Source organism: Apium graveolens, chromosome 11 (assembly GCF_009905375.1).
Source record: "Apium graveolens cultivar Ventura chromosome 11, ASM990537v1, whole genome shotgun sequence".
Classification (NCBI taxonomy): domain Eukaryota; kingdom Viridiplantae; phylum Streptophyta; class Magnoliopsida; order Apiales; family Apiaceae; genus Apium; species Apium graveolens.
This window is the reverse complement of record NC_133657.1, coordinates 28,855,703-28,867,685: the sequence shown is the minus strand read 5'-3', so window position 1 is coordinate 28,867,685 and position 11,983 is coordinate 28,855,703. Positions and strand designations below refer to the sequence as shown.

General features: G+C 32.1%; 1 protein-coding gene across 1 annotated transcript; it reads left to right on the top strand.

Moving 5' to 3' along the window:
• The first annotated feature begins 6,593 nt into the window (after positions 1-6,593).
• On the top strand, positions 6,594-11,439 carry LOC141697161 (4-hydroxyphenylpyruvate dioxygenase). Its single transcript, XM_074501411.1, has 2 exons — positions 6,594-7,887; positions 10,999-11,439. Exons 1-2 carry the CDS (start codon positions 6,740-6,742, stop codon positions 11,183-11,185), a joined length of 1,335 nt encoding a protein of 444 aa, XP_074357512.1. The 5' UTR covers positions 6,594-6,739; the 3' UTR covers positions 11,186-11,439.
• Positions 11,440-11,983: the final 544 nt, after the last annotated feature.

Below are 11,983 nucleotides of genomic sequence, written 5' to 3'. Positions count from 1 at the left end.
TTTCCTAAGTTCCCATCTCCATAAGAAATATTTAGGTTAGCCTCCTTCTTAAACTCTGATAGCAAGAATTTATTTCAGTCATATGTCCTGAACATCCACTGTCCAATACTAGAGAATTTTTTCCGTTACCCTAGAATTAGATTAACATTTAATTAGTGTTTTTAAGGACCCAGACCTGCTTAGATCCTTTGACCTTTTTAAGTTTGTGAACATTTGCAGCAGAAGACTTTGAATCAGAGTTTATGCTAACATTCTTAATATCAAAGTTTACACATGCATAAACAACTTTTGATTTATTTAAAGAGGGTTTCAGTTCATAATAATCATAGTACAAACTGTGATACTCCTTACATGTGTAAATTGAATGCCAAACACTACCACAATGAAAATATGAAATATGTGGTTTATATTTAACTGTTCTATTCCTAGACTCTGACTTAGGAGGAACAATGTTTATTCCTTTATTCTTATTGCAAGCAACAACAAGATGATTAGCAAAACCATAGTTAAAACAAGCCTTTCTAGGTGCATTATGAATGAATTTATATTTGTTCTCCTTATTGACACCTACTTTTCCATTTCTATTCTTTTTAGGTTATTTTTTCTTGTTTTTCATTTTAACTTCCTTCAACTTTTGCTTAAGCTATTTCTAAGTCATTAAACCAATATTTACTGAGTTGGTATGAACTTGTTCATACTTATCAGTTTTTAAGTTTGACTTAGATGTTGATGTTGACCATTTTTCATTAACTGACTTAACAGCATCAACACTTAAGTTGAACTTAATAGGTATTAACTGAAACTTGTTCAGTTTTACCTTCTTATTAGTATTTATTTGTTTACCTTTCTTAGTTTCTTTTTCATTTGAATTATCAGAATTAGTTTTATCAGTATATCTTAATCCTGATCCCCAACAGCCATTTTCTATTAAACCCTGAGTTGTTTTTCCTGAACTAGTCTAAAGCATAATTACTTCCCTTTCTTTAACCGGTTCCTTTTTTAGGTGAGTATGCTTTTCTAACAGTTTTTCTATAACATAAAAAGCATCATCTCTTTTCTTTTGAGTTTCTAGCATGAAAATCAACTCAGAATCTAGGTGATCATTCCTTTTTTTAAGATTAAAATTCTCAGTTTTAATCCTAGCATTTTCAAATGTTTGATCCCTACAACTAACATGCAGAGATTTAAGAAATAGCCTTAACTCACAGATATCATCAGCATCAAAAGCAAGTGTAGTTTGAGGTATCTTCATCTAAGCTATATCAGTCTCACTATCAGCATTTTCCATAAGAGCATAGGTGACACCATCATTTGATTCTGATGTATCATCCCAATTTTTCTTTTTGGTGATCAAGGATTGTTTCTTTTCAGCCTTTAGCTTCCTGCAGTCAGCTGCAAAGTGTCCAACTTCATCACAGTTGTACCACCTTGTCTTTGACTTGTCATATTTTCCAGATTTTGACTCCTTCTCATCAAATTTTCTTCTGTAGTTCCTCCTATTAGTATTTGAGGAACTATAGCCTTTCCTAGAAAACATTTTTCCTTTCTTGAAGTCCTTGTAGACCATCCTCTTAAATCTTTTAACCAGTAGAGCAGCCATCTGTTCAATATCTCCATTATTGTCATGATCACTTTCAATGTCTGATTCACTTTCAGAGTTTGAGTCATCATCAGAGTTTGATGACTCAGAATCAGACTTTGCAATCATAGCCTTGCTTTTGGAGTACCTTTTTCTCCCAGTTTTCTCTATTAGTTTCTCTTTAACCTTGAGTGCAACATGTCTTGCTCTAGGTCCTTTCCTTTTGCTCATTTCCTCTATCTCCAGTTAATGGGTCTTTAACATGCCATATATATCATCTAGAGATGTTTCATCAAGATCATAGTAATCCCTTATTGATGTGACTTTTAAGTCCTACTTTTCAGGAAGTGCCAGATGAAACTTCAAGTTAGAATATTCTGGATCATACTTTTTGTCAACCACTGACAAATTATTCATCGGCTTTTGAAACCCATCATAGATTTCATTCAAGGACTCATTAGATTTTGAGTCAAAGTGCTCATACTCCTGAGTTAATATTGTTCTTCTGTTCTTCTTGATAGTAGTAGTACCTTGACGTTTGACCTCCAAAGTATCCCAAATTTGTTTCCCAATTTTGCATCCAATGACACTATTGGACATGACACTGTCCAGACTTTTATGCAAAATATGTCTTACTTTTGCATCTTTTACAAAAGATGAAAAATCCTCAGAAGAATAGTCCTTCTTATCTTTATCAACCATCTTTTCTTCTTGAACAACAACAGCAACAACTAGTTTCATTGGCTTGTGAGGACCATCATAAATCCTGTTCAGATATTCAGGATATGTTGCCTCCAGACACATGGCCATCTTCACTGTCCAGATTGGATATTCCTGTATCTTCAGGAGTGGAACCTTGATAGCCTCATATCTACTCATGTTGTGGCTTATTGGATTTGTGGCTGGTGGAGGTGAGGGAACCTATTGCCCTTCTTTGTCTGCCATCATTGATTGTTCTATGGATCTTAAAATGTTTATGTATCAACAACAAGCTATGATACCAATTGTTAGGCCTATAATCAACTATAGAAGGAGGTGAATACAATTAAACAATCAAATCGAAACAACATTCATAATTGAATGAACAATTTTTATTATTGATGTATAAAAACTGATTACAATACTCTTTCAAAGTATGAACATATATACTTGAGAGCTGTCAGTTTATGTGAATAATATAACAATTCGTAACACAAATAATGTAAACCTAATATGTGCTTATATACTCTTCAGTTACACAATTAATAAGAAATTCTATTACAATACAATAAGGAATCCCATAACATATTCATCTATTGATTGCTAAAATAATTAAGTCCTACACCGACATATATTCTGCAAATATTCCCTCCTTTGATATTTCCTGATTTCCAGCTCGGCAGATACTGATGTGAACAAATCCTGATGACAAAAGTTGATCAGCAAATACTGATGGTAAATGCCGATAACGTCATCTTTGTCAAATGCTGATCAATAAACTCTGATAGTTTAAATATTGATATCATCAATTTCTTATGACATATTATATATTAATAGTATTAAAAAAGTAATATATGTCTCGACTTGGAACCAAGTGCTAGACCCGGAAACCAATCCAACTCACAAGTTCGTGACCTGGGCTAAAAAAAGACCATAAAATGACCTCATTTGATGTCGCAGGTGAGGAGAAAGAAATTCGGGTGGTCATATTGCAAAATGGTCACCCAGTTGTTTGAGAAGTTATTGGAAAATGTCTAAAATTTTAATATTTTTGAAAAGGCTCCTGCAGTTGTATAATTGACAAATTAGTCCCTGTAAAATTACGAAAATTTCTTGAAGATACAAAATTATTTCTCAAATATTAGGAAGAGTTGTGAAACGTACATGTGAGTGCAAGAAAAAAATCATAAAATATTAGAAAAATTATGAAAAATACTCGTTGGTAACAAATCATTCCAAAAATATTTGAAAAAAAATTAAGAAAACACTTGCGAGTGAAATAATCCTCGATAATTAAGAGGAAAAAACCATAAATTCCTAAAAGTAGGGATATGTATGAAAATATATATATATATATGGAAAATGTAAAAAAAATCAGAAAAAAATATATATATTAATACAGGGCCACAACTAAGACCAATCATTATAAACGTAGAGGTCGCTCCACATTTTAAGCTTAAAAAGGCTACCTCTGGAAAGGCAAGAAATAACTTAACTTCTACGAAATCTCGAGCAGGTTTCCAAGAAGTTGGAGGAAAATGATATGGGTTAAAAGTAATCTTAATCCCGTAATTAATGTTGAATTATTTAAACCTGATTTGGTCCGAAGGATAATCCCAATTAGGAGGCCCGAAATTTTAATTATTTGTTAATTTCATAATTAATAAAGGGCTAATTAAGCAGCCCAATAAATATATTCTAATAAGGAACTACTTTTACAAGAAGTAGCCTACAAGCATACTAAATTCAGAAGAAAACTATTTCTTATTTTCTAGAACTCCAAAGTTCAATCAGATATGGAGAGTTTGCCCCCGAAGTCTAGCAATTCTACTCTAATTCCTAGATTTTTAATGTCTATATAAAGGGTTTTACCCTCTCAATTTTAGAACCCGTTTTGGATAAGAGCTATATACGTCATCACCATGATACAACGTTCTGGAACACAACTCTAAACGTCACAAAGCCGAGAAAGCACTATAAGTCACGAGGCCATCAGCTAGAATGTCGGTTTAGACTTAGTCCCTAAAAGATATAAGTGTCACTACATTTTTGATGTGCCCTTACCGTCATAGCCTAATGGCTAACATCACCAATAATTACGTTTTAGATTGATTCTTGGCATACATTAAAGTGATATATGATTGTTACTTGAATGATAACTTTAATATTTAATCCAATATTGAGGTAGTTGATTCCTATATATAATATAGAAGTAAGTGGGATTTTATGAAAATATAGTCGAAGTTCAAGGTTCTGTATTCTTCGTCACCATATTTAAATCTAATATTTAGTAGCTCATTTCTCATACATGATTTTTAATATATTTTATTTTAATATTATTTATATATTGATATATATATTATTTTTTCATGAACTAGAAAATAAAATATAAAAATTAATAAAATACATTTAATAGTATTTTGAGTCGTGACCTTTTTCTAATTATAAAAATTAATATTATAAAGTTTAACAAAATGTGTTATTTACGAGATTCGAATATTAAAGCTGTGGGAATAGTTTTACAAATAAATAAAGAAACTATATAATTATAATACACATTTGGTGATATCTTAAGTCATGATATTTTTCTTGTATTTTGGTAATTAAAATTATAAAATTTGATTATAATGTGTTGCTTACAGATTCGTACCTTGAATTTACATGAACTGAAATATGTTGTTGACGGAATTCTAAACTTGAATTTCTTTCTATAGGTGTATGTTTAGTTATCATACTAAAGAATATTTTATTAAGACCGCAACCAACGCTTCTTATTCATCTGACTTACGATTTAACGACTATTATCAAGTATACGATTCGGACAACCAATAACTAGAGGATGTTATATATATAAAGGTATAATATAACGAATTTATATTTAAAAATACTTAAATATGATTCTCACTAACAACTTTAATTTAATATTATAATTTTAGATTAAAAATATAAATTTAAAATTTAAAATTGCCTCCACATATTAATAGACAATGTATTAATATTTGTATTAATTAAATTTAAGAGCGACAAATATGGTAAAGTTTTGAAATTACCAATTTTTAAAATATTAACATGATCAAGAGCAGTGGGAGAATTTTGATAATAAGCTCACAAGAATGTATATATAATTTTCGGGATATTTGCATGATAAAATTGGAAGAAGTTGGCAAGAGCATGTCCAACTATAGAACTCTTGACTAAAAATCATTAATATATATTATAAATAAAAAAATATAAAAATTATGTAATAAAAATCCATATACCCAATCTGTTGATATTCACTGTATTTGTTGAACCCCTGTAAGAAATTTTATAAAGAAAATTCTAAAAATTTGTAAAAAAAATTCTAATCATTTATTATCATATTGAAATAATATATTTTTTTTTTGCTAAATTATGAAAATAATATAATTTATTTATAATAACATAAACTTTAGTAACATACTATTTTCAAAAAATATAGCTAACCAATATAATTAGTATATCATCGAAATATAATATTTAATAAAATTTTACATATTATTTTAAAATTTCAATTTAACCCATCAGTTATAACAGACATCATGGAGATGCTCTAAGGATATCTTATTCATAGCTACACATATTAGATGAATTCAATGGTAAAATGGGAATGAAGTTCGTAACTATATTTTAATATATTGCAAAAAACAGAGAAGTATCTATATTTGCTGAATTGTACTGTAAATTAGGAAAAAGTTCCCAATCATATCTTGATTTATTATTTAGTAATTTTTAATATATTTTGAGTTAAACTATTTCTGCATGATTCTTTTATATAGCTGGTACTTATACTTTCTTTCAAGTAATTGTAGTGTTCTAAGTTTTTAAATATATTATTCTAATTACAAAAATTAAATAACTAATATATGTAATATAAAAAATATATTACATATATTAAATGTTAACATTATGTAAATAAAAATACAGTAAAAACTTGTGCTTTGTAATGGTAATAAACTAGTGAATTATTTATAAATAAATAAGTAAAAGAAAATAACTTCAATTAATACGAAAATTGAGAACTAATCATTGTAAAAAAGTAAAATAAAAAATAATGAGAATAGACACAAGTTATGATTTATGAATTTTATCTTCCTTAAAGGAATATACAGCAACATCATCATTAGTTGTACTTCATGGATTTTGTTATAGAGTGGTGTGAGTTGACATTTGTTTATGTGAAGCGAGGACAAAAAGGAAAACAAGTGTGGTAGGTCCCCAAGAAGAATCTCGTGTAAGGTAAAGAAATCAAGTGTGGTGGGTCCACAAAAGAGAATCGTGTTAAAGGTGTTTGAGTATTATTTCCAGAACAGATGAACATGCCACCCCCACCTCAATATATAACGATAAGATAAACACTGATCGCCAGAAGAAAAAAAAACACCAAACTTGCCTAACAATATTATATTCACGCAAACACATTACAAACCCTTTACACCCAAAATGGGAAAACAGCAATCAGAAGCCGAAACTCAGACAACCACTTCATCAAACACCTCACCTGCAACGTTCAAGCTCGTCGGTTTCAACAACTTCATTCGCACCAATCCTAACTCCGACCATTTCATCGTCAAGCGCTTTCACCACATCGAGTTCTGGTGCGGCGACGCTACCAACACTTGTCGCCGCTTCTCTTGGGGTCTTGGTATGCCTATCATAGCTAAATCTGATCTTTCTACTGGTAATTCTGTTCACGCTTCGTATCTCATTCGCTCTGCTCATCTTAATTTCGTTTTCACCGCTCCTTACTCTCCTTCCACCACTACTTCCTCCGCTTCCGCTACTATTCCTACTTTTTCTGCTCCTACTTTTCATTTATTCGCTGCCAAACACGGCCTTGGCGTTCGCGCCATTGCTATTGAGGTTGCTGACGCGGAGGCTGCTTTTGTGGCGAGTGTTGCGCATGGAGCAAGGGCGTGTTCGGGTCCGGTTCAGTTGGGTGACGGCGTTTGGTTAGCTGAGGTGGAGTTGTACGGTGATGTGGTGTTGAGGTTTGTTAGTTTTGATAGTCCTAAGGAGGATGGTTTGTTTTTGCCTGGATTTGAGGTGGTGGATGGAGCGGCGTCGTTTCGTGATTTGGATTATGGAATTAGGCGAATTGATCATGCCGTTGGGAATGTTCCCGAGTTAGGGCCGGTTGTTGAGTATATTAAAGGGTTTACGGGGTTTCATGAATTTGCGGAATTTACAGCGGAGGATGTGGGGACGTTGGAGAGTGGATTGAATTCCGTGGTGTTGGCTAATAATGATGAGATGGTTTTGTTGCCGTTGAATGAGCCGGTTTATGGGACTAAGAGGAAGAGTCAGATACAGACTTATTTGGAGCACAATGAAGGGGCCGGTGTGCAGCACTTGGCGTTGGTGAGTGAGGACATTTTTAGGACTTTGAGGGAGATGAGGAAGAGGAGTTGTATTGGTGGTTTTGAGTTTATGCCTACGCCACCGCCTACGTATTACAAGAATTTGAAAAACAGGGTTGGGGACGTGTTGAGTGATGAACAGATTAAGGAGTGTGAGGAATTGGGGATTTTGGTGGATAAGGATGATCAGGGTACATTGCTTCAGATATTTACCAAGCCTGTTGGTGACAGGTATGTATATCTATACCATAGTTTCTTTATCTTTATACTATCAATTGAAAACCTGTTTTCTTGTATTTTGGAGCTTGTGAGATCCAATTAGTTTGAAACCATCAATGCCTTTCTGTTGTTCTGAAATGAATTGAAATCAACGGGGAGCAGTGCAATTTTTGACAGTTGCTAGTTCGAATGGGGACCTTAGGCTTGAAGTAGTATTTGCTTTGTTCTACCGACCTTAAAGGATAAACAGAAACTTTTAACTGTGGGGATCGGGGAATTTAATCAAGTCAAACCTATATTTGTACTCCTTTAACTTGAAACAGTTAGAAAAATAGGCGGTTTAGTTAAAGCTCAAAATTTCATTAAAGCTCGGCTCCTTGTGAAAATTGTTTGTGTCTTCCAGCCGCTCGTTTATTTTGTTTACGAGCTTTGCTCCTTGCGGCTGGCGAGCTACTTATATATTTCTGTTGGTTGCAAGCACATTGTGTACTTTGTTAATCAGCAACTCGTTGACTTTGTTAGGGAGCGTATCCATTTAGAAAATGGTTTAATCTAGTATTATTGCTAATACATAAAAGTGTCTGGGGATCAATTCATTGCATATCTTAAAATTTTAAAAATTTTGTAGTAATTAACAAAAAAATATTTTCAACTAACAAATATCTTATGCATTATAACATTTACTAGCCTTTAGCCCAGGTTATTTTTATATTTCTTAGCGTAGTAGTTACATAAATATTTGTGTATTATACATTCGTAAATGTATCTTTAAAAAACGAATCCATGAAATGTGATTATCAATTTGTCATTACCTCCTTATTAATTGTAATGATTTCCTATATACGAACAACGATGTTAACACATTTAAGTTATATTTTTTCATTGGCAAGGTTTAAAGCCCTTAATTTTATTATCTTAAAAGCTAATAAAATAAGTATTAGATTCTAATATGATGTGGAAAACTACTATTATAATATTAGATTTTAATTTTCTGTTGATTGAATATGAACCCTAGAGCTTTGTAGTATCAATATTATAAAAATTAGATTTTTCTCTCATTTTTTGGTTGAGCAGACAGGCATAAGTTGTTACAATTATGTTATTGAAATTGATTTGCAATATTATTTGAACCAAGAATACTTGGTACATATACTCTTTTCTCGGTTGAGCAGTAAAACATCGAGTTTATTGTAGCCTCATCACCCTCCAACTCTTTTTCTCCCTTTCCCTTACATCCCACTTTTCCCATTTATTTTCTTATGTTGTTGAGTAAGGTTTGAGCGACGGTATAAGTGTGGGGGTGGCATACTTGCATATGTCATACTGGTTTTGTTGCAATTTTTAGCACAAGCCTGTGAAGTTGAAAATGAATATAATAGCTCAATCTAGTAAACCCAATCTAGTAAACCAATTAAACTCACAAATCTCTCTCTGTTTCTTATACGAGCATAGAACATGATAAAATCATCTCGTTGTTCACCACTGGGCTCTATGTTTCATCATCCATATACTTGCGTATATGTAGTATCTAAAGTATTAAAGACTCAATTATTACCTATGCGGAAGAGACACTCGAGACTTATGGAATAACTCTGTTAGAATAGGCTAAATAATATTGAAATGTATGTATTTTGAAAGTGTTTTCTGTTTGAGCTCATCTAGATAATCGTTCAGGTTTCACCTTTACAGACGTACATGTGTTGGGTTAAATAATTATTAGACTACTTAATATTAGGTTGTCTGTTCCGGGAAAGAACTACGCTGCTGTAGGTGCTATAGCCCTACCTCGATACCACCTAAAGGCTGTATTTAGATATTACTGTGTCCCTATCCGTTTAACGTTTCCTACTTCCCAGCAATGTCAAAGGATAAGACTCTTATCGTCATTTTTTATAGAGTTAATTGCACTATGCAACCCCCACCTTTCATTTAAAATCAAAACAGTATACCTACTTTGTAAAATACAGTTTGCAACCCTTAACTTTCAATATCAACTACAATATACATCCCTTGTGGTCATAAAATTGAAATTGAGATGTTAATATTAATAACTAAAATTTCAGATTAATTAAAATATTTATTTTAATGCATTTTTTACATGAAAAAAATTAATGTTATTTTCTATTAGTAATACTCTAAATTAATCATAATACTAAATACTTAAAATATATTTATTAAGCAAAATATATGTTTATATATATAATCATAAAGTTTCTAAATATATCTATATTTTGAAATTTTAAAAATTATACTGAGTAATAAAATAATTGACATTAATATTATTTTTATAATTTAAAATTCTAAATTTTAGTTTTAATTAAAAAAAATCTAAATTATTATTTAAATATTTTGCTGAATTTCAATTTTATCCTCCACAATATAAATATTTTTAACAAAATGGTTAAAGGGATGCATATTGTATTTGATATCTAAAGTTAGGGGTTGCAAACTGTATTTTTGAAGGTAAGTATATAGTTTTGTTATTCAGTGAAAGGTAGGGGTTACAAAATGCAATTAACTCTTTTTTATATAGAAATTTGTTAGAAGTAAGTACTAAATTGACAGACACTCAACTGTAACCTTTGTCTTTTTTTTTTAATATGCTTGAAGCATATAGTTATTTAGTGCTAAAGTATTAGCTTGAAAATAGTGGGGTTTTAATGGAAGTTCTCCTATCTCGGTAAGTTCCCTCAGTTTGATTGTAGCTTCACAAGGATAACTATATTCCTTACATGGAAAGAGTTGTAACATGTCCGGAAATGTGATGCTTAATGTCAACGATATGCTTACTTAATGAAGTTGAGAGGTCTCACGTATAATACTTGCCTAAGAATTGTACTATATATATATTTCCTGCTTTATTTTATTCCTTGGCATCCAACAATGACAGTTGATGAAAGATGGGTTGCTAGGTCTGTCTTGGATTGGATTATTGAAGTGATTGTAAGTTAACATGTTTTGGATAGAAAAGTCTTGCCTATCGTAATTGTGTCAGAAATTATATTTGCCTTCCCTGCTTTATTTCATATTTTGAAGGCTGATAGTGGCACTTAACAAAAGATGGCTTCTACATCAGTATCTTAGATTAATGAAAAGTGATTGCAAGTTACTATGTTTTGGCAGGCCTACCATATTCATAGAGATTATTCAAAGGGTAGGGTGCATGCTCAAGAATGATGCAGGGCAGATTTACCAGAAGGGAGGATGCGGAGGATTTGGGAAGGGGAACTTCTCGGAACTGTTCAAGTCCATCGAAGAATATGAGAAAACGCTTGAAGCTAAACAAATCACTGGATCTGCTGCGGCATGAAATTTCAGTTAACCAAAAATTGCGTCGGAGTGCTTTTACTTCAAATGACTGCAAATGTATAACTTATGTGTAAAGAACTATAAAAATGTTGTTATGACAAACCAGCATATACATGACCTGCTTTGTTTAGGTATGCTTAAAGAGATGGTTAAACATTATCTACCTTGCAGGTTGTATAATTATGTATCTTCCCTCAATACACAAAGAGAAAAACTGAATCACAAAACTTTTTAATTTGCCAGAAGAGTTCTCTATATTGTGAGTGGATAAAATTACAAAGTATAGTTGGGGCTCTATTTTTTCTTTTTGACTTCATCCTGGCATGCTTGTGAGTTCACTTGAATATAGTTTGATAGGGAACTGTAGCCTGGATGGACCCTGGAGGGCGTAAGATAAGTTGTTTACCGGCCTTCTAGACGGAACTTGGGACGGAAACGAACTTTCACTACGTTTTCATGTGTGAATGCTTATACTTTATTTTTAACCGACCATTATTTTAATTACTCAAGGCTAGGCTAAACCTACCTTCATGCTTTTTTTTGAGTAAAGTGCCCTTCGTATTCGTAGTTTGCCAGTCAGACCACTTGGGATACTAACATTCAGAAACTATCACGTGCTATATCAGATGTTGAATAATTTAACAGTTTGTTGTTTTTCGTCAAGTCCATCCAACTATGTTAGTTCCGTTGAGGGTAATTGTGCAAGTTCATTATTTCAACGGTTCTTTGAGCTATAAGTACAGTACAGCAGCCCCAATTCATTATTGGAAGCCCTAATTACTAAAATTGTCTCACACAC